This window comes from Mirounga angustirostris, unplaced genomic scaffold (genome assembly GCF_029215605.1).
Source record: "Mirounga angustirostris isolate CCGP_5_RB_7025 unplaced genomic scaffold, mMirAng1.0.hap1 SCAF_2, whole genome shotgun sequence".
NCBI lineage: Eukaryota > Metazoa > Chordata > Mammalia > Carnivora > Phocidae > Mirounga > Mirounga angustirostris.
Window position 1 is genome coordinate 186,943,667 of NW_026991710.1, and position 23,591 is coordinate 186,967,257.

At 45.8% G+C, this 23,591-nt stretch overlaps 1 protein-coding gene across 4 annotated transcripts in view; it reads left to right on the top strand.

The window, feature by feature from the left end:
- ACSL1 (acyl-CoA synthetase long chain family member 1) overlaps positions 1–23,591 on the top strand; it is a 72,998-nt gene that overhangs the window by 22,389 nt on the left and 27,018 nt on the right. For all 4 annotated transcript variants that reach the window (XM_064585697.1, XM_064585698.1, XM_064585696.1 and 1 more), the window contains 3 exons: positions 4,464–4,690; positions 18,300–18,414; positions 22,752–22,816. In XM_064585697.1, coding sequence (XP_064441767.1) covers positions 4,496–4,690; positions 18,300–18,414; positions 22,752–22,816 — 375 coding nt within the window. In that variant the 5' untranslated portion in view covers positions 4,464–4,495. Of the gene's footprint in view, positions 1–4,463; positions 4,691–18,299; positions 18,415–22,751; positions 22,817–23,591 lie in introns of those variants that run through there.

Below are 23,591 nucleotides of genomic sequence, written 5' to 3' on the forward strand. Positions count from 1 at the left end.
TGTGTGCGCGCATATCCCTGTGTCCTTAGAGAGTGATGCCCTTGTGAGTCACCTTTGCCCCACAGCACTTTTTCCTGGTGTAAACAAAATGGTAAGAGGTGAACCTTTGTTTGTGTCTGGGTGGCCTTGGACCCATATGTTCAGACTCCAGGACGATGGGGCAAACGCGAGCAGTTATGTAAGACATGGAGCGTTAGCATGGAGTTCAGATGCTAAGCTCTCATCATGCCATGAAATGTGAGTGCCGGAAGGACCTTTAGAGAGCACCTGCCCTCACCATTCCTGGGCCGGGGTGGGCTGCGGGGGCCTCCCAGCCCCCCATGCAAAGGAGTACCCACGTGTTCCAGGTGCAGAGGATCAGCGGCTCTGCAGAGGTTAGGAATTGTTTGCCTAGAGGAAAAAGCATGACTTGAGTGTTAGGTCGGTATCCCCGTCATGGGACATACCTCGGGAAAGCCTCTTAAATCTCCAGCCTCAGCTACCTTAGGATCATTTTGTCCTGCAAGACAGTGCAATACAGGATGTGAAAGCCTTCCCGAAACACTAAATCAGCGTTTGTTGGGCTGCTAGCTACGCTTCCCAAAGTGTGGGTCGATAAGTACCAGGATTTCTATTTTCTGAGAGTCATGCGATCCAGTTTCTATTACTTGGCCCCGTATAGCTATTTCTGCCCAGGCATCCTTCCCTCTGGTTCTTTGCCCCGGACATGCACCATGCTTCCCTGACCACTGTTATGTCTTCTGTCATTCTGTGGTTTTAGACTCCAGGACCCGAGTGAGCAAACCCACTTTTCGTAGGTGTGGGGAGGAAGGAGATGCAGGAGTAGCTGCCGGGGAAGGAGAAGCTAGATGCCCACAGGCTTGTGCGTTCTTGACCAAGAAATACTGACAGCTTAAGCCTTTAAGCCGATTGAATCATATTCTTAGCCAACAGTAGCATTGTTATTTGCCTGGCCTGCAAACATCCAGAGAGGATGTGTGGAAATTTGCTTTTGAAAGAATCTTAAAAATATTCCAACGGGAACACCATTGGAATAAGAATAAAGTCAGTCTGGCTTTTAATCATGTGTTGGCACGTACGAGTCTTGATTCTTCTTCTTTGAGACCTGTTGGGGGACTGTCTTAAAGCGTGGTGTTTATATTCACCTGCAGCCTTGAAAGGCTATTTATTGTGGCCAGTTTTCTTTGAATGTGGGTCTGCCTCCATTTCTAAATACCCCAAGTACTTTTTCCTTAATAGCAGTTCCATAGAAGGGAGAAGGTTTATAATGCTTTCCATTCACGTTGACGAATTGTTCTTCACGTGGATCTAAAAGAAGGATTTTCTTTAGTTCTTTATTGGATGGACTATAGTTTTCTGATGCACAGCATTAACCGGTGGGTTCAGTGAAGCTGGTTTGCAGCCTGTCACCTGGCTGCCCACTGAGAGGCATGAATTAAACTGCTATACCTTGTCATTACCCACTAAAGATAAGAATGTAGCTGGATTTAAACCCTTAGCATTACAGACTCATGTCAGATTAAATATTCTTGCATGGGTGCTACTAAATCAGTCATTTTCTGAAGTTTTTGTTTTTTTCCAGGTTTTCTTTCTTAGTTTTTTAGTCTCTTAGTTTATTTCTTATCTCTAGAAATAGACTTTTTCTTTTCTTTCTTTCTTAGTCTAATGCTGTCTACAGCTTGGCTACTGCTGATGCTTAAAATAGAAAAAAAAAAAAATCACCAGCTTCTGAGTGCATTTGCTCATGGGGGAATTATTTCGTATTCTCACGCAGAGATGGGATTCTGTTGAGCAGCCCCTGCAAATTCACACTATCTAGGTTTTATGGAAATCACCTCAGGGACCTGTGGGAGAGAAGAGACAAGGGCAGGGGGGTGTGTGTGTGTGTGTGTGTGTGTGTGTGTGTGTGTGTGTGAGGGGTGGGAAAGTCCTCTTCAGATTTGGGGTGCCGTGGGTATGAGGACGGCTGGAAGGTGGGATGATTGGAGGGGAAGGCAGGTTTGCACATTGTACTCGTCAGCTTGCTTCGCGTTCTTAGGGTGGCAATGCTGTTTATGAAACCTGCCCACTCGGTGCCAAAAGGGGCCGGACTCGATTTGTCTGCTTATCCTCATGGTCTCAGTGTACGCACGTGCCTTCCTGCCAGAGGCCTTGCCTCATCCCGGCTCCCACTGGTGGTAACGCTTCTTGCTTTATTTCGTGGCTTCCCCACCAGCCAGTTTGCCCATGGAGACCCTACACTGGGTCATCAGCACCACCCTCCCGGCTGCTGGGCACAGGGCCTGGCACACGCCGGGTGCTCCGCCCTGGGCACCGACTAGAGTAGCTCAGTTCCTATGCATTCATCTAGAATGAATCTGCTGGGAGTATACTACGGACAATCTGTTTCTTCCTTGGTCTGACATAACCACCCAACATCTGATCATGTATTTCGCTGGTGTTTTTAAAAAAACTCTGTCCATTGTCTCTTCTTATTGGGAAGCCAAGCAGAAAGAAAACAGTGTCTGTTTTCAGATCTGGCACTGGCAGATGCCTGTCCCTGCCCATGGGTGGAGCAGTGGGGTGACTCTGCTCCCAGCTGCTCATTGGCCCATCCTCCACCCTGTCTCCTCCTGGGAAGTCAAGTATGAATTTTGTCTGCTAGTTACCTTTAGCCCAGTGCAGGAGTCGGCATGTGACTAATGCCCTGAGAGACCTTGGCAGGTCCGGTAAGCGGCAGCTGAGCTCCTCCAGCCCCCCTCCCACCCCCACTGTCACCACCTCTTCTGCTCTGCATGGCTGCATGGCGTGTCACCTAGCCGTCAGCTCTGGGTGGCACAGATGGTGAGTGGTTTTGTAAGTCCTGGAGCTCTGTCTCCACGATTATGACCTGAAGAAGTCTTGCTTATCTGTTCCTTCTCGACTGTTACGTAAAACCTGGAAATTTCTTCTGTGTGTGTGTGTGTGCGTGCGCCTACACAGAGCTGTTGTAGCCCAAGACTGTCTGAGCTGAGCAAATATACTACAGGATTGGTGGCCAGTGAAAGCTGAATCCTCTGCTACTCGATTAAAAAAAAAATGAACGATAGTATAGGTTGAAATGTAAAGATGTCTGTATTTGAAAAAAAAAATTATCTTCAGCCTTGTGACCTAGCTATTTAAAAGAACATATAATAAGTAGCTCACAAATACCTTCTGAATGATAGCTAAAATGTTAGCACTTGGCGGGTTGGCAGGCAGTTTTTGAGAAAAGCCTTCAGAGCATTCACTATGATGCCCTTCCCTTTACTGTCAAAGGCGCTTTAAAGCACTTCTTCATCAATAGTTTTCTCGTTAGAATTACTCTTATTTATTATCTGTGCTGCACACTTTTTATATTGATGTATATATAAGTTGTCTGTAACATACAGTGTGAGGCTTTTCATCTAGTTTTCTTCTGTGTGTTTTTGGCTTCTTAATTTTGTTTGTAAACTCTTTGTGGGCAAGCGTTGTTTTTAATTAACTCTATCCCTTCCTGTTCTGCACACAGGACTAATCCCAGAATCTTGGTAGGTGAAATAATGGTAGTACCTAGAATGTATTGAGCAGTTTCTGGTGCCCCATGCCATTCTAAGCTGTCGGTGTAAATCATTTAGTCATTATAAAAGCCCCACGAGATTGCTACTATTTTCAGCCTCCATTTATAGGGAAACAAGGCTCAGGGAGGCGAAGTAGTGTGTCCCCAATCCTATAGCTAATAAGCTGGGAAGACAGGATTTGGCTCTTGAATCTGGGATCTTAAGTACCATTCTGTACTTTTTCTCAGATACTATGCTGCAATCTCTCTCTAGATATTTGGTGGTTGGTTTAAAGTTTATGTGCACCCTTTTATCATTATAATATTTTAGCTATAATATCTCAAGAAATATAAAGGAGATTGTTTGATCAGAATAGCGAACTACAGTTGCCTTGCATTTGTATTGCTGCTTTTGTGGTACAGAGTATGGGGAAGGTGAGAGGCACGTTGGAATTTAGGTTGGTGTGTTTTACCCATTGGGAGCTAGTTCTGAGATGCGTGGAAAGAAGCAGGCGCGGACGGCCGTTAGGTGGTGTGGGCTTATTTGTACTTCTGTCCCTTTCTTCTCATTAGCCATGATAAGGAGAGTTGAGTGTATCTGATCAGGTGGAAGAGAACAGAGACGGTATCAGGGAAGAAGGTGGTAACTTAAGCCACTTGAGCGTGTTGTGACAAGAATTCTTCGTGAGCGAAACCTTTTTAATGTGGGGAATGGAAGCTCGACACAAAATGATAGACATAAAATGAATTTCTAAAGGGTTTTTAGAGAAATGACATTTGACAGCCAAGAAAAGAGCTGGACCATTAGACTGTGGGTTTAATGCCTTGATCGGTCCGCCAGGCGTCAAGCCGGATGGCTGGCCTTTGGGAATTCTGGAGACGAGTCTTGCCTTCCTGAGAGGAATGTGACATTTTTCTCTTTTGACAGAATTCAGCTTAGGGAACCACCAACACGGGACGATGCAAGCCCACGAGCTGTTCCGGTATTTTCGAATGCCAGAGCTGGCTGACTTCCGACAGTACGTTCGCACGCTGCCGACCAACACGCTCATGGGCTTTGGAGCTTTTGCAGCCCTCACCACCTTCTGGTACGCCACGAGGCCCAAAGCCCTGAAGCCACCATGCGACCTCTCCATGCAGTCTGTGGAGGTGGCGGTAAGTGGAGGGGCCGGTTGCCTGCCGTGTGCATTTTCTCTGTGTTCCCCCGGATTCCCATGTTGAGTGCTATCTTGGTCGACATCAGTCGACTTGTTTGCAAGGGCGCTTTGTAAGCCAAAATGTGCTCAACACACCAAAGTTTGTCAACGGGGTAGTAGATGGAGGGTAGGGGCCAAAATATAGGGCAGAGGGACAAAGGAGGTGCTGTTGGTGGGGTGTCTCCCTTTAGTCACAAGGAGGCTCATTGCACAAATCCTATTGAGTTTCAACCCTATGCCAGGCGCTGCAGGAGGCCCAGAGGGTTCCGTGAGTGGGAAAGGATAGGCATAGAGTTGCTGCTCCTGCAGGGCTCACAGAGAAGATTGTTGTCGAACAAACGTTCCAGAAGGAAGGATTTCATCTGTGGTATACCTGATACTTAGAACACCTCCCCTAGTTTTTGAAAGGGACTCTGAGATTTCGCCTAGGAAACGGTGAGGCTAGGAACTTGCCAGAATAACATGGCCACAGAATTTCAGGTAGGACATGAACAAGCCAAGGGCGTTCAGGAGATATCGAAGGTTGAGTTGTTGAAGACCATGGTTGTATAGAACTTGGGCAAATTACAGGCCATGTTCATGTCGTCATGAAAATGAAACCAGAGCGTGTGTTCCCTCATTACGGCTGAATGGGTGGGATGGCACGGGGAAAGCTAAGGACGCTTTTCAGAAAGATTCTTTCTTAATGCTTTGGCTCTGCCTTCCTTCCCTTCTGAATCTCTTCAGTACAAAACATTAGGGGTTGAAAAGATGAAGCAGCCAGGTTCTCACTGGTGCTGGGCCTCTTGGCCTACTCTCTGCGTTGTAGTCTCTCGCTTTCCCCTACCCAGGGCAGAATCGATTTTCAGTATTTATAACTTTCAACACACGTAAAGAATGTTTCTTCTTCCCCATCCTGCCCTGCTCCCCAGGCTGATGGCCATGAGCAGGAGAGGTACCCTTTCAAATGAAGCCTTGGCCTTCATTGAGTACCTCTTTGTTATTTATAGGGTTTTAGTTCTTTGCTTTCCTTTAGACAATTGATTGGATTCATTAATTTGAAACTTCTAAAATATATGGAAGATATGTCAGTCTAATTCATGCCAAAATGTAAAAATAGAATGACTGAATTATTGCCAAGAAAAGTTGGTTCTATACCTTATTTAGAAGGTGAATGTGACTTAATATTTTACCTCAGCTAATCGCAAACCATAAAGGAGTAGAATTCAATTTTCCTAATAGATGTGTGTGAGGTTTCTGACATTCCTTTTTTTCTGGAGGAGGACCTGGTGTCTCATAGTAGCATTACCATTGCTACGGAAAGAGTACTTGGCAAGTGCAGATTTAAGATATTTATAATTTAGCAGTAACTGTAAATGCCTAATACGTATTGTATGAGAAATTGTGGAGGTGCTTACAGTGTGCTTTTTAAGCTCCAGCTAAGCATAAAGTCATTGTGAGACTTGGGAAAATAAGCATGCATGTCCTCCGTAGGACAGATTAAAAATTACTGATAAGCAGAAAGAAAATTAAAATCTCCAATTCCACTACCTCGCAGAGAGGCCTCCTGATTTTTCTCTTCGCTTATAGAAATGGATTTAGCTCTGATTTTCAGAACTTCTAGGTCTTAGGAATAGTTATAAAATTTGCTTTGCATTTCTAAGAAAGAACTTAAAATACTGAATTTAAGACGAGCTTTGAGTTCTGATACTTGGTAATTATAGGGGCTTTTATATAGCTAGCATGGTCATATGGACTGCTATGGCAGAAGGAAGCACTGAATTCACTTCATTACGTATTCATGAAGAGCCAGCATATCTGGCATGGTCCGAGGAACTGATTGCCAGAATAAAATGTTGTTTTGTTCCTACTTTGAAAACAAGTAAGTGCCATTTGCCAGTCCACACCCTGATCCCCCGCCCCAGCCCTGATTTCGCATCCAGATTTTTACCCTCCTTTTCCCATAAACCTTACCTGGATATTAAAACGAGAGGAATCTGCACTTTTCAGTTTTGCTGCATCTCATTACTCCTCACAGCGGCTGATTCCAAGCTACACCTTCGTAAAGTAGCAGCACAGAAGTTCTTGATAAGTTGCAGCTTCTGACATTTCCTTTTATAAGTCAGGGTCAAAGGGGCTCCCGGGTGGCTCAGTCGGTTAAGCGTCTGCCTTAGGCTCAGGTCATGACCCTAGGGTCCTGGGATTGAGCCCTGCATTGAGCTCCCTGCTCAGCGGGGAGTCTGCTTCTCCCTCTCCCTCTGCCCTTCCCCCCTACTTGTGCTCTGTCTCTCTCCCCCTTTCTCTCGCTCTCAAATGAAGAAAATTAAAAAAAAAAAAAGTTATGTTAGCACTCGAGCTGTAGCCCTGTGTAGGAAAGGCAGTGAGGACATAGGCTGCGGAACAGGACAGAGAAACCGGAGTTTGGAACAGAATCCAACAAGCCTTTCCTAACTTTCAGGCATGTTTGATCTGGACTGAGTTTAGAGGGCTATGCCTGTGGTTTCGGGGCCCAAAGGGCTGCCTGAACTCTGAGCTGTGGAGGGAAGCGAGTTTTCCTGTGTCCGTGTGGCCCTTAATCACTTTCACAAGTGACGTGCATGTTTCCAGGTTTCAGCTTGCCTCTGCCTGTTGCCTGAGATCCCCATGTCCCTTGGTGAGGATGACCTTCGCCCCATGTCCCTTGGTGAGGATGACCTTCGACCTTGACCCGTGAGGGCCCAGGCCGTGGTGGTTGCGGCTAAGGGACAGAGGAGAGCATGATGGTGCTGGAAGGGACCAGGGAAGCGGCAGATGTGGTAGAGGCTGGGCCTGGCTCCTCTGCTTAGACCAGGCAGCTTTGGGCACGTTCCCCTGACTTTCCTGACCTTCAGCTTCCTGGAAAACAGGAGTGACAGTTTCTGTCCTCCCTCATGGACGTTAAGCGGACTGCATAGATACTTGCAGAGTGTCCACTTGGCCCATACTAAGTGTTCAGTAAATGTTAGTTTTCTTCTTCTGAAAAGGCCTCCTCTTTTAACGGTCATGTTTTATATACAAGAAAACAGCTGAATCCAAAGAAGCAAAATTGTATCATACAGCTAGTAGAATATCAAGAGCTCTGTTCTGCTGCCTTCATTATGGTAGTTGAAAGTTATATATTATAGCTAGGGCTTTTCAGGGGCAGGGGGAGGAGGAAAATAAGGATAATAAGGAAAGTTTGGGTCTGTCTATATTAATTTTTTTAAAGATTTTATTTATTTGACAGAGAGAGCACAAGCAGGGGGAGTGGGAGGGAGAGGGAGAAGCAGGCTCCCTGCAGAGCAGGGAGCCTGATGCAGGGCTCAATCCAGGACCCCCAGGATCATGACCTGAGCTGAAGGCAGATGCTTCACTGACCGTGCCACCCAGGTGCCCCTATCTACATTAATTTGAAGAGCCAGTGGCTAGACCTTTGGACCCAGAAGCAGCCTCTTCTGAAAATGGGTATTGCAGGCAAATGAGTCTGCAGGTAGTGATGGAATGGAAGGAAGAAAAGGAACAGGTAATAGAAGAATAGAGTCTGAGCTTCCCGCACAGGTTGGGTGTGGGATCAGACACCATCAAGGATGGGATGGGAGTGAGGCCCGGGGCTGGGAACATGGAACTGAGCTAGCAGCAAAAGTGGACTTCTGGTGAGCTTCTGCCTCCCCTCCTCCTCTGACCCTGCACCAGGTTGGAAATAGATGGGGTCAGAGCAAAACTTGGTGCTAATGCGGTCATAGGCCCACCTACCAGAGTTTAAGGGATCAAGGCAACAAACCATTCCAAAGTATAAAAAGGAATCATTGTAATTGCTGAAGGAGGTAGTAGAAAGAATATGAGAATTCCTTTAAGCAGTGAGAGATAGGCCTTGAGATAGCTTACTTGTCAAATTAAGATGGAAAGATTTTGGGTAACTACTGCTAGATTATAATGTACTTAAATGAAAACCCACAGATAGCGTGGTTTTAAGTCTTGACGAAGACTTATTTGCTTTGTTTTTAAATATTAGAGAAGGAAGTAAATTGTAGGGTGCAAAAAGTTTGTGTTTTTTTTAAGATTTTATTTATTCATGCAAGCGAGCGCACAAGCAGGGGGAGGGGCCGAGGGGGAGGGAGAAGCAGACTCCCCGCTGAGCAGGGAGCTAAGGCTGGTCTTGATCCCAGGACCTCGAGATCATGACCCAAGCTGAAGGCAGACTCTTAACCGACTGAGCCACCCAGGCGCCCCCCAAAAACTTTTTTATACCAATAAATCCATAGCCTTTCTGAGACTTCATTTTAAGAATATCAGAACTTCATTTCAAATTTACCTTTGTCAACTAAACCAATTAGTCTGTAACAGATTCACTGTTTAAACTTGTTAGTTATGGCTCCTTGGTTCTAGTGTGGGTTCATATCTTTCAAGATGCAGAACCAGTTCTTTGGGCGTCAGTCATCTTGTCTAAGTTAGATGACTTTCACACCAGGTGAGCTAGTGACCTTCAGGCGCATGATGGCTGGCTCCTCCTTCAGCATGAGAGCTTGGGATTGACCCGTCCACATGGTGGGCTATATACGGTTAGCAGCTTGCCGTAGCATTTTAATCCCGTACTCCAGATGGTCTCTTATGGAGGATGTGACACTCTGGATTTCATCCTCCGTGAGTCACAGAGTAATGATTTGACAGACATCCATTAAGAAGCACTTGAACGTCGGCCAAGTAATGTGTGCACAATCCCTGGGAAGAAGAGGCCGCTGGCCTCCTGCAGTTTACAGGCCAGAGGGCAGTACCACCAAGGACTCCTGCCCTCGAGCCAGAACTCTGGTTCATTCTCCCATAAGAACTCTGAAAGGAGCAAACTAAATGTGACACATCTGGCCTGTGAACCAATGCGCCACAGATAGCGTGGTTTTAGGTCTTGACGAAGACTCGCATGGGACTTGCACAGACAAACGGCCTGCCTCTGGGGTCATGACATCGGCAATCCAGAGAGTGAAAATGACCCAAAGAAGTTGACTCACAGAAGCAGTGAGGAGAAGGGGGGTTGCCTGGGGCTGGAGGCCCAAACTTTCAGCTGCCCCCTGAGCAAGGCCTGAGGCGCTCACCTACAACGTGGCGCTCACCTACAACATGGCGACCGTGGTTGAGAACACTGCACTGTACAATTGAAATTCGCTAAGAGAGGAGGACTGAAGTGTTTTCACCGAAAAATGAAAAAATAATGTAAATTCTGAGGTGATGAGATGTTAACGACTCCATGGCGAGAATCTTTTCACACTGTAGGCAACACTCTGGGTCCACTCTAGGGGCCTCACGGTTTTATCAATGACACCTCAGTAAAGCTGGAAGAAACAAAAGGCAAAGAATGGCACTGCGCTGGACTTGAATGGCTGGGGCTGGTTCCGAGTGGGGGCGCTGTTTTCCAGTGGGGCGGGGGCAAACTCGGCCATGAGGCAGAGGTGCAGGGAGGGTCCGCGTGGGAGCTGCCAGGGCAGAGCAGGAAGAGACATTGTCTGGGAAGGGCAGGTGCGTTCAGATGGTGGAAGCATGGCCGCCTTTCTGGCGGTCTGTGGCAGAGCACCTGTAAGAGGGGGTGTTAGACTCATGAATTTGAACCCGGTGGGAGGTCGCAGGGGAGCGTGAAGAGGAAGGGAGGAGTATTAGGAACAGTCTAGTTGTTTCTGCAGTCACTTGTAAATAGAAACCTAAATAAAAACAGAATTCTCATCCCTGGGAAGACTTGGAACGGTCGACTAGAAGTCTGGGTGGGACTTCCAGAGAATCTCCTGGTTTGATCGCTGGCTTCAAACCTGTCAATAATGTGTAAATTGTATATATTTAATGTACAGATAATTGTGTAAATCCCTGTTTGGGGGCATTAACCTTCATTTACTTGCCGTTTGTAATTGCAGGTGTCTGGTCAGTATTCCCCCACTGCCCATGCTTCCCCCCACTCCCCATGCTTCCCCCGACTCCCCATCCACTCCGTGGATGTCCACGGAGCTGGATCCAGGACATTTTAGATGTCCTGCCAAAGCCTTGCCCTGGGGCTGTTTTCTCACCTGATGGCAAAATAACGGGGTGTGTGGTCAACAAAGATGTATGCAAAGATTTGCCTTTCTTTTTTTTTTTTTTTTTAAGATTTGCCTTTTTAATCTTATCCCTAGCAGCTTGGCTGCTGTGGTGTTCAGAGAGTTTTCAGACACATTTTTTCTGAAGCGTTATGGCATCTGAGGGCATTTTCAACAAGCAGTCCTAGCAGTTGGGGCAGTGGGAGTGGATGGAGGGAATGTATTTGGAGGGGTGTTTTTGTTTAGACGTATTATTCTGGGAGTGTGCAAACATCAGCATTCTCATACCTTGCCGTAACTTTAGCACCTCTTCTAAGACTCTACAGGCTTCTTAATGACCAAGCATGAAAAACCTTGCTGATTACTTTTTCTTAACTACACTCACGTTGTAGGAAACTTAACTGAGCTTCTATATGTTTTTAGGCTCATCTACTAATTGAAAGTGACTAGGGATTTGAATGAGGTGGTGCTGGTCACGGGGCAGTGGTGGGTGGGTGAGTGGGCACAACAGCGAAGGACAGGCATGACAGAGAACTGAAGGCAGAGTTTCTGATCTCCCTGCCAAGACCGGGCCACAGAGGATATCAAGTAGCTGCCTTTAGGAATTCAAAGAAAGAAAGATGATTGTTTTAGAAAGATTTGTTCCTCGGTTCCATTTAACTGGGCAGTAAAAGCTTAATCCGTTCACTTAATAGGAATACGGTAAAGCAGGTCTGACAATGCAATTTGATTTTGTACAAAGGATGCTGCCTCTCAGAGGCTTCGTTAAGCAGGGAACGTATATATTTATAAATGACAGAAGTATGTGCTGGAATATTTATTTAAGTTTACAAATAGCCTGCACCCAGGCAGGGTCAACTCGTGCCAAATGACAAATACCAACTTTCTGAGCCTCTCGACAAAAATCCCTGCTTCTCACATTCGTGTCTAGAAGGCCAACCATGGATAAGAAAGACACTGGTTCCCTTTAGAATAGTCAAAAGTGGAGCAGAATGTCTCGCATATTCTAAATGGCAGGCATGTAGAGATGCTGTAGGCAGTTTTGTTTTGCTGGCACAATGTGTGTTTGTGGGTTTTGGATTTGGTGGCTTCCAGACTTTCTTCCCTCTCGTGGAGGTGGGAGGCTGCTATTTTCCCTTTGGTGGTTGGCTGGTTTGCCCTGGTGATGACATTGAAATGGGCTTGGGGGCACAGAACTATAGTTTCTAAGTGCCGTGCCAGCCCCCGATCCCCACCGAAGCACATCTTCCCCTTGGGATAGCGGGGGCTCAGGAAGTAGGAAACTGGGGAGGGGGGTTGAAATGGAAGCCCTTCTGAGGATTAGAGGAAAGTGTTGAAGAACCAAATAACCGAGTCGGCCCCCGGTGATCTGGGCCTGGCTCCTCGAAGGTAGAGATGAGCGGTATGTGGGTGAGTTTGAACCTGCTCAGGATTCACAAAAACCTCTTACCATACCAGATGTCCACGGAGCTCGGTCCAGGACATTTTAGATGTCCTGCCAAAGCCTTGCCCTGGGGCTGTTTTCTCACCTGAAGAGCCCCTGGTCTGTAAGAGGCGCTCAGGAAATACTCACTTAGCTTCCAGCTTTCCTGCATTCAGATGACAGAACCCAGCACTGATTGTGATGTGGTGGTTCTGCCCTTTCTTTCCTCCCTCAGCATAAAGGATCTCGGGAAGTCAGCTAGTTCAATGGTGAGCATGAGCCGTGAACCTGAGGGTTCCCTGTTATCCTGGGACATAGACAGTTCAGCATATCATGGGGAGTCTAAGTGTGTTTTGTCTGTTCGCGTTCGGGAAGTATGGTTGGGAAAGTCACCGACTGGCTGGCCTTTAAAGGCCCTGGCTCATATAACAAAGATGTAGCGTTGCTGGAAATGAGAATCGATGGCCAGGGAGTCTCTCTAAGAGGTCACTGGATGGAAGAGTGGTTTTTGTGCCTGAGAAGCAGACAGTGGTGTTCTGGGCAGGGTAAGATGCATGTAAAAATATAAGTACTGGGAAGAATATTTCACATGGAACATATTGGCAACAGAAAAAAAAAAAAAAAGCCAACAAAAAAATCCCGTGCCCATGCCCCCAGGACTGTGATTCTACCCGCTGCTTTTCCCCCTGGAGATGGATTTAACATTAAAATCCAGCCACATCTTCAACAGCTTCCTTACAAGTTACACATTCTCCTTGCCTGCCTTGTCTCCCTCCCACTTCTTGCCCCTCCCCCCCCTGCAGGAGTAAACAGTAGTAACACAAGAGGAACTTGAATGTCATGGCCTGCAGATACCCATTTTCTAGACTGAGAGGAACGAGACCGGTTTATAAAGCCTGGATCTTTCTATCCCCCAGAAATCCTCAAGGATGTAATTCCCTTTTGGCATTTAAATATGAGAGTGCACAAAATGACTCTCACCATCAAGAGTCCTTTTTATCAAATATAGGTTTCCCCTGCTATCCCAAAGTAGAGCGCCCCTATGAAAGCTTTTGTAAGCCTAAATGGCATAAAGCAAGAGTGTCCCCCACTTTCCAAAAGTTCAAGTTATGCCACTTCCGTTTTACAAAAGACCTACGTAAACACAAAACTCCTTTTTGCATGAACGCAAAACTCCTCTTCGCATTAACGCAAAACTCCTCTTCAGATTTCGTCTGGTTAGTGAAAACAGGTACTACTAATGTGGGTCTTTCATAAAGGTCAAGTGTCATAAAGTGAACTTTCAGAAAGCGGGAGCAAGGGCCCATATTGGCAAAGGTTCTGGTCTTGGGAACCACGGATATGCAGATGTCCGCTGTGGTCCTGCCCTTACTGGCCCCACGTGGAACTTGAACTTTCATGTCCTAATTCAGCTCACGTTGGGAGACTGACCTCAAGAGGGACCTTAGCTTATATAGATGTTGCCGAATGGACTCAGGACCACTGATGTGATCATAGTGTGTTTGACTCACGATCTTCTCTAATTTTTTAAATTGGAAAAACTCTAAAACCACATTAAAGAAGTGTATAGCATAATCCTCCTTGTCACTCGATCTTACTGACTGATTTCCTGCACGTTTAATTGGGGTTGTCTGCTTACCTCTCCCTGTTTCTTTCTTTCTTTCATTTATTTATTTGTTTGTTTATTATTTATTTATTTGACAGAGAAAGAGAGCACAAGCCGGGGAGAGAGGCAGAGGGAGAGGGAGAAGCAGGCCCCCCGCTGAGCAGGGACACCCTCCGCTCCACGGGGCTCGATCCCAGAACCCTGGGATCACTACCCCAGCAGAAGGCAGATGCCCAACCAACTGAGCCACCCAGGAACCCCGCTCTTCCTGTTTCTTGAGCAGAATTGAAACCCCGGCCTCTACCCTCCATCTGTAGGTTATATCAGAAGTCCAGAAGTTTTTTTTTTTTTTTCATTTAAGTAGGTGTTCCTAGAAATAGTGACATGCACTTGCATGACCCAGTAATGGAATGCCCTCCTTTTTTTTTTTATTATTTTATTTTATTTTATTTTATTCTTATGTTAATCCCCATACATTACATCATTAGTTTTAGATGAAGTGTTCCATGATTCATTGTTTGTGCACAACACCCAGTGCTCCATGCAGAATGTGCCCTCCTCAATACCCACCACCAGGCTAACCCATCCTCCCACCCCCCTCCCCTCTAGAACCCTCAGTTTGTTTTTCAGAGTCTTTCGTCTCTCATCGTTCCTCTCCCCCTCCGATTTCCACCCCTTCATTCTTCCCCTCCTGCTATCTTCTTCTTTTTTTTTTCTTCTTAACATATATTACATTATTTGTTTCAGAGGTACAGATCTGAGATTCAACAGTCTTGCACGATTCATAGCGCTCACCATAGCACATACCCTCCCCAGTGTCTATCACCCAGCCACCCCATCCCTCCCACCCCACCCCCCACTCCAGCAACTCTCAGTTTGTTTCCTGCAATTAAGAATTCCTCATATCAGTGAGATCATATGATACATGTCTTTCTCTGTTTGACTTATTTCACTCAACATAATACCCTCCAGTTCCATCCACGTCGTTGCAAATGGCAAGATCTCATTCCTTTTGATGGCTGCATAATATTCCATTGTATATATAGACCACATCTTCTTTATCCGGAATGCCCTCCTTTTGAAATGGCTCGATTTGTAGCACATATAGACATTTGAGCTCGGTTGTTTTAGCTGTGATTCCCAACACTCAGAGTGCAGTCCCTCCCCTTTGTAGGTATAATTAAGGTGCTAATACCCAGCGTATACAAATAGCATTTTGTTCGGGAAGAATAGCACATATGCACATCAAAAATGATGCTGCTTCAGGGGAACATGTGATCATTTCATAGAACAACAAATTTCAAAGCACAAATCTTGCTTAGTGCCCCCCCTCCCCTTTCATTCAGACTCTTCTCTTGAAATTACAGAGTATATTACAAGTAAGTGAGTGTGACTTTTTACCCGGTTTCACCTATTCCTTAAACGGTGTACCTTTTTGGCATAGAGTTCATTTATTGCTTCATCCTCAAACCTTTGCTAAATATTCTAATTGCTAATTAGAATAATAATAAATATCTTGTCTTCAGGTTACTTTGTCAAGAGGATGGCTGTTTGGGATATAATTAACTTCTTTAACTTGGATTTGGCTGTTTTGCCTCCCTGTTTCTCAGTTTTGAGGATTGTATACCACCAAAAAATTAACCTTAGCCAAAGAATTATTTAACCAAAAGTTTGTTATAAGATTATACTCTAGAGCAGCGATTCTCAAAATAGGAATTGGAAGGTTGACCTACTATCTTGAAAGGGATATGGTCTCCATATATCCAAAGCTAAACTGACGCTCTTCACAAACCTGGTGCCCATGCCCAGTCTTCTATTTTTGATTAAATGGAACTGCTATTTTTAGACCTCCTTTAGACCCAGTGACTGGCCAGACCCCATTCATTAACCCTTCCTACTTCTAGTGTCACCCTTCTCCCCATTCCCATTGCCACTGCGCTCACCCAGGCCCACATGAGTACATTTTTCTCTAGTCCTTTTCCCTCCATGCCATTCTTCATGCTGCTTACTCGCTTCTTGTAGATTTCTTTCTGAAGCATGATTCCAATTTTCACTACTTTCCTGCTGGGACCTTAATGTCCCCAGTGAGTGGTTCTCACTTCAGCATGCTCCAGAATCCCCTGGAGGGCTTGCTGCACTGCTGGATAACACTCCCAGAGTTTCTGATTCAGTAGATCTGGTGAAGGGCGAGCTAATTTGCTTTCCTTAGAAGGGCCTGGTGTTCCCCAGACCATCCTTCGGGGAGCTTGGCTCGAGGACGAGCCTGTGCTCCAGATTCCGGGCTACTCCTGTCTGTTCATTCTGACTTCCTGAGCACTCTTGCCTCAACCAGTGTGCCGTGGAGCCCCTCTGGGGATGTAAGGATAAGAGTCACTTGGGTTCCTTCGGGAAAAGCTCTGTGTCTTACTCACCTGATTCCCCTCCACCCCACTGACAGCTGTAGGAGTTCTCAGTGGAATACTTGGCGAGGACAGCATTGCTTTTGCAGAGAAACCCCTGAGTGATACCATGCAAGTGATATCGAGCGTCAGGACGAGAGGTGGAGGAGAGCCCATTCCTAAGCTGAGGCCATGAGGACCTGTCTGGGCTACCAGGCTGCCTGTGCCTCCTGGCCATGCTTGCTAGGCGGAGTGGGCTGGGCTGGACCAATGGGCAGCAGGCCGTTACTTACTGCAGAGTCCGCTCCTCTCTACCGGGTGTACCTCTTTTCTTAGCTTTTTTCTCTTTCCCATTTTCTGTCACTCCATCCCTTGCTCCTTTTTCTCCTACCTTAGCCGTGATACCCTGGCTCTTTTTGGTGGGTGGCTTCCTGGGTTGAAAAGGCTTCCAGTGCTTATGGTAAAGCCACAAAATTGCTTCTGAATTTTAATCCGAGTATTTGTTGGAGAAAAGATCCAGGCTAAGCAGGACTCACATTATAGTTAGGGCACATCACAGGGTATCTGAGTAGTATTCTACATATTTTATAGGACCTATTTGATAGGACCAATTTTGTTTAGCTAAAGACAACCCTGGACATGGACACATGGGATCCCCATTTTGCAGACAAGCAAATAAGACTCAGAGATTAGGTAATAATAATGCATGATTCTACAGAGCAGAGATTTTCCCACCATTGCGCACACAAAGAATAACTTCTCTGCTTTATTAAGTAGTGTGTTATAATTAATAATCATGTTTGGAATCATGGCTGCAGGTATTAGAAAGTGTCTGTCAAGATAGAGAAGACTGTGAGGATGAGTAACATGTATCATTGGGTGATATTTATTCCAGAAAATGATGATTAGCTTTAGATCAAGTGTCAAACACCTATTTAGTACATTGTAGATAATGAAAGAGTTTATATAAATGTAAAGCATAGAAAAAAGTCTGGAAAGAACTCATCGAACTGATAATAGGGGCTAGTCATTTTTTTTTTTTTTCTTAAAATACTTCTGTACTGGGGCGCCTGGGTGGCTCAGTTGGTTAAGCGACTGCCTTCGGCTCAGGTCATGATCCTGGAGTCCCGGGATCGAGTCCCGCATCGGGCTCCCTGCTCGGCAGGGAGTCTGCTTCTCCCTCTGACCCTCCTCCCTCTCATGCTCTCTGTCTCTCATTCTCTCTCTCTCAAATAAATAAATAAAATCTTAAAAAAAAAATACTTCTGTACTGTTGCTTTTTTTGAAGTACATATATGATAAATTGGTTGGGAAGAGAGCTTGTAGGAGGAAATATGAAGAATCTTACCTAAATCCTAAAAACAAAACAAACAAACAAATGAAAAACAGAAGAAGAAGAAAAAGGATACGTCAAAATCTATCTGGTGGTCATGACCTATAAAGGGTCTCCATGTTGGTTCTTCCCCCTGGAATGCATCCCATTTCTCCATCAGCTCTGTGTGCTCAGACTCTGCTCTCTGAGACCCAGCCTTTGCTCCTTCTTCGTGAAGGGTTTCCTCTCTGCTTTCTTCAAACCTCATGCTAGAAACGATGTCTCCCACTTGTGAATGGTCCTTTCCTGTAGTACCAGAAGTTCTTGTATCCTCATCTGATTTCCCCGGAGAATCAGAAGTTCCTAACAGGTTAGATTGCTGTTGACACAGAGATAAAACAGTGGCAGTAATCTCAAAAGGAACATACATAACATGATAGAAGTAAAAGCGAATGGTGTGTCATTTCCGTGCGAGCTGATGCAACCTTGGACTCCTGGGCCATTGATGGTGGAGGTCTGAGGATGCTCAAGGCACGTGTGTTGGTCGCAGGTTTCCAGTCTTCCTGCTCTCTTCGCCTTATCCAGCCAGACCCCTGGGACCCTCTGATAGCTGTTTGGTTTTAGCCTTGATTCTCTGAAGCTTGCACTTGACCCCAGACAAATGAGTTCTCTTAGCAAATCCTGCACTTCCGTTCGTTCAACAAATACTGAGCAGCTCCCCCACAGGGGCCCTATGGAGGGCCTGGTGGGCATGCACGTTAGGCTTTTTATTTTTAACATTTTCCTCTTAACGTGCTCATGCATCTGTCTCTTTCCACAGGGTAGCGATGGTGCTCGGAGATCCCCGCTACTGGATAGCGATGAGCCCTTGGTGTATTTTTACGATGATGTCAGAACCTTATATGAAGGCTTCCAGAGGGGCATCCAGGTGTCAAGTAAGCATTTTCTGAACTTGTGTGACTAATGCTTAACGATTTTCATTCAGAACAAACAAGTGGTCTCTCTTGAGGAAGTTGTATTTGCTCTCATCTTCCATCTACTTCCACCTGTTCAAGTCCCCCTCCTCCCATAGCATCTCCCAGAGTGAGCCCCAAAGCACATGAGCCCCTCTTGCTGCTCCCCAGGTAGAGTGGGTTCTATGGTCAAATAGGTTTGCAGCGTGTCCTGGGTTTTATGGAGAGTCTCACATACATCAGCTCATTATTGGGCTCTGACATTTCCTGAGGTCAAAAGACAGGTTTAACGGGGCCTGATCCAACATTTTCAGACTTACTTGACCATGAGACCCATATTTTGAGAAATGAACACCGACATGCCAAGGAAGCAGCGTTCTATGAGACCCTTTGCAAGGGTCGGCTCATGGGACCAACGCTTCCGTACTAACAGTGGCCTGAGAAACCCGGCCTGCCCTCCGCGGCTCCTGCCTACCTTTCCAGCCTCTCTCCCTGCCAGGCTCCGGGTAGACTCTCCTCAAGTTACGCTGAACTTCTTCCAAAACCTGGACCTCCTCCCCTTTCTCATAACCCCACGCCTTTGTGCGCTTGTCTTTTTCCTGATCATAAAGCCTCTTCTTTCCCACCTCCAGCCCAGGGTGCTTGCTATGCACTTACTAACCCTCTGCAGCTCCTGTTGCATTTCTCCCTTTTCTGCAACGCCACCCTAGTCTGTCATTTTCATCTCCTACCTCCAGGTGAGGGGCCCCCCTCCCCCAGCATCTTGTACTTATTTCTGTAATAGCCCCGCCAGGGCACAGAGGCATTCACCTGCTGTTCTGTCCCACTCGCCAGGGCTCCTTGAACAGGTGGCCGTCTCTTCTCTCGGCACTGGTACACAGGAGGTGCTCCATTAATGTGTCCTCAGTGATGGAGAGAGTACCCCCCCGCTTCCCGCGCCCCCCTTTGTGTTTTAGCCGCTTAGTTTTGGCTTGTTCCAGGTGACTCCCTAGAAATGGTCTCTGGGATCCATGTTTGTTATTTAAATCTTTTGGTGGTTAGCCTTTATTTTTGCTACAACTAGCTAGACTAGAGTCCCCTGACAGTCAGGGACTGCATAGGACATGTGCTCAAAAGTGCCCTGTTTTTTATTGGGTACTGGTAACATCGGATTGCTCTAATGTGTTTTTGACCAGTATTGCTGTAAGAGATTCATTAAGCCCCATTCTAAAGAGAAAGCAAACTTCTCTATTATGAACTTGTTCAAAGTCAGTGTCAGGGTCAGGGTTGGTCTGTGATAGTAAATATCCATATAGCCACTTCAAAATATTTATATATTAAACACTTCTCTATGTATAGATGTGTATATATGTATATAGAATCTTTCCCATTACCACAAAGTCATGTGTAGAAATGTTCTTACGTTTTTCTAGCAGAGAATGAATTCATCCTGGTAGTATGGTGACTTACATTATACTTCTGACTCTCCTCTGACCTCAAGACAGTACCTTTATTTTTTTGGTCACTTTCTGTACTTAGAAAATGAAAGTCTTATATGAATGTTTCAGAGAAGTTGAAGAAAACAGAGCTCACTCTTCTTAACCTATACTGATTGAAGGAAGCTGCTTTGCAGGTCACTTTTGCCTTCTTTTTTTTTTTTTTTTCCGAGAGGAGCTTTTTATTCTAAGGGTTTTTTTTTTAAGTATTTTTTTAAAGATTTTATTTATTTATTTGAGAGGGAGAGAGCACGAGCAGGGGGGAGCGGCAGGGAGAGGGAGAAGCAGACTCCCCGCTGAGCAGGGAGCCCGATGCTGGGCTCGATCCCAGGACCCTGGGATCACGACCTGAGCCGAAGGCAGACGCTTAACCGACTGAGCCACCCAGGCACCCTTATTCTAAGGTTTAATTTTCCTAGACTACCATAAGATAAGCCTGTATAGGAGAGCAAAAACCAGCATCTAGATAAGGTAGTTGGGAGTTTGTTGAATGACAGGAGAAGCCAGCGTGGAGTTTTTAAACCTCGTCTTTTCAAACTGTACACAGGGAGCTCCTTATAAGGAGGAGGCCTCTGCCTGTGAATCTGTGGATTCTTGTCCCTGGCTGCACTGCAATATCCCCTGGGGAGCTTTGAAAAAATACTGAGGCCCAGGCTCCATCCCCATCCAATTATATCAAAAATTTGGCTGGGTGATGGACACTGGGGAGGGTATGTGTTGTTATGAGCACTGGGTATTGTATAAGACTCATGAATCACAGACCTGTACCCCTGAAAGAAATCATACATTATATGTTAATTAATTGAATTTAAATTTTTTTAAAAAGTTTAAAAATTTTTTGGTTAGTAGGGCCTGGGTATGGTATTTTTTTAAGTTCCTACTGTCCTGGAGCTGGGGTCTGCAAACCTTTTCTGAAAAGGGCCAGATAGTAAATATGTGGGCTCTTCGGGCCACGTGGTCTCTGTTAGGCCTGCTCAGCTGAAGGTTTTAGATAATATGTAAATGAACGAGTGAGGCTATGTTCCATAAGACTGTGTTTACAAAAACAGGTGGCAGGCTTGATTTGGCTGCAGCCTAGACATTGCCAGTCCCTGTTCTCGAAGAATAAAGTAACGTTTCATATGGCACATGTCTGAAAACAACTGATGGAACTTGAGGTATCTGGCCTGGTCTTCACTGCAGTCCCAGTGAATGGCAGAGGGTCTGAGAATGAGGCCGTTTGTGCTCTTTCTGTTTTCATCAGAGCAGTAGAGACAGCCAAAAGTCAGTGTGAAGCAGTGAATCGGTCCAGCCTGGGTGCTCCCCATCCTCACAACTGACCCACACACGCGCGCATCCCACTTCTCTTCTCCAGGACAAAACTCCATGTCATGGGCCCAGCCTCGTCAGAGCTGCTGATGGGGCCGTGCTCTGCCTTCCTGCCCCCGTCCTCCAGGCCCCCAAACCGGATCAGGACACCTTAGCTGACACTCAAACCCAGAATGGGGAAGCCGCATACATTATAGTCTCAAAACAGAAATGTAGAGGGGCGCCTGGGTGGCTCAGTCGTTAAGCGTCTGCCTTCGGTTCAGGTCATGATCCCAGGGTCCTGGGATGAAGCCCCGCATCAGGCTCCGCGGGAAGCCTGCTTCTCCCTCTCCCACTCCCCCCTGCTTGTGTTCCCTCTCTCACTGTGTCTCTCTCTGTCAAATAAATAAAATCTTAAAAACAAAACAAAACAAAAAACAGAAATGTAGATCCCCTGTTCCAGAGGGGAGGTGACAAAAAACACCCTGTAGAAGGAATGATGAGGCCCAGCTTACCACAGAGCTGGCGGGCGAGCCTGGGTTAGTTAGGAAGCATTCTTGTACGTGGTCAGCTCTGATCATCGGAACATGGCAGCTTTTTCTCTCTTTTTTTTTTTTTTAGGTGGACATAGCTTTTCCTTCAACAGCTACAAACTGAGCATAAAGTGAGCTTGGAGTTAATCTGTAGAAGAAATCTCATGATTCCAAATATAAATGATTCGAGTGATATTATTACTGTGCTAGCCCTTAGCATGAATACTTAATATGGGTCTTCTTGCTTCCTGCTTATTCAGTACGTAAATTAGAGTCAGGACACATCCTGATATTTCTTAGTTTTTGCTTTCACAAATTTTGCCTCTTTTCCTCATTTTTGTTTCTCTGCAATTAAGGCTTCACCCGTGTAAGTACATCCCAGGTCATCAGAATTTGGGCAATTAAGAGTCATCTTTTCCTTCTTATATTCTGAGTTAGAATGCATTACACTTTAGAAATTTTGAGGATTTCTTCTGAAAACCTACACCAGGATTTCTTTACCATGCAGCTACTGACTCCTTTCTAAACCAATAGGGTATGGAAGAATTCACAGACTGAGTGTCCTTAAAAATTGTATTTGCCTCATATCCTTTTTTTTTAAGATTTTATTTATTTCTCTGAGAGAGAGTGGGTGAGAGAGAACAAGCAGGGGGAGCAGCAGAGGGAGAGGGAGAAGCAGACCCCCTCACTGAGCAGGGAGCCTGATGTGGGACTCGACCCCAGGACCCCCGGATCATGACCCGAGCCGAAGGCAGAGGCTTAACCGACTGAGCCACCCGGGCGCCCCTGCCTCATATTCTCTTATCTTTCCTCTTCTCCTGCCCCATTTAAGAAACCAAACAGAAACAAACAAAAAATCAGACAAGAACCCAGGGAGAACACATTTCCAATCTGAACTCCTTATTTCTAATCTGGGGGACCAAAGTCTACCTGATACTTTGTAGAATAAAGTGGGATACAAATTAGAATATTTATGCACGTTGAATCCATTTTTTTGTTTTTTCCTTTTTTTTCCTTCTTTTAGATAATGGCCCATGTTTAGGCTCTCGGAAGCCAGACCAACCCTATGAATGGCTTTCATACAAACAGGTGAGTTTTCTGGTTCTGTGGGTCGTCATGCATGCCGTGGGGCTGAAATCCATCTGTTCTTGTAGCCCCTGACTGTGAGGGCTGGAAGCTTGCTGTAGAATCTGTGCACTGGACTAGCTCAGAGCTCTGGGGTAAACGTGCATCATCCAAAGGGAGAAGTTTTACACAAAGATTTGGGAAAAACTGGTTAAGTAACTTAATTGGTGGGTCAAAAGCACTTTCTTGGAGAACTGAAGTGGATGCATTGTCAAGTAGAATATAATTCTATGATAACGTTCTAGAAATGTGTTTGAAGCAGGTGACTCTCTCCCAGAGCCCATGGGGGGGATAGAAATTCTCTGCCTTGCGGGGTACTAGAGACATTTAGAAGCCCCAATATAGAGCAACTCTCTCATTTTATAGATGAGAAAACATCCCCTAGGAAAGGATGGGACTCGCCTAAGGTCACAGCTGGTCAGTGGCAGAAACAGGACCAGAAGTGAGCTCCACATCTTCTGGTCTAGGGCTCTTCAGTGCATCGTATGAACCCGGCCAGCTTGGGACTGGTGTGACACTGAACCCCAGGGCAGCCACAGCGAGCGGTACAGAGGCTCAGAGACGACACCTGCAGTATCGTACAAGCACAAAGGAAGCTGGGATCTGGGCGGATTTATTCTTGTCCCTCTGCAAGCCCAACTGATCCACAGCTGCAGCTGTTTAAATAGTTTCTGACAGCAGGGAGCAGAGCAGGAAGACATTGCTTTTTATTTTTATCGTGATAACAGGATATCTCGAA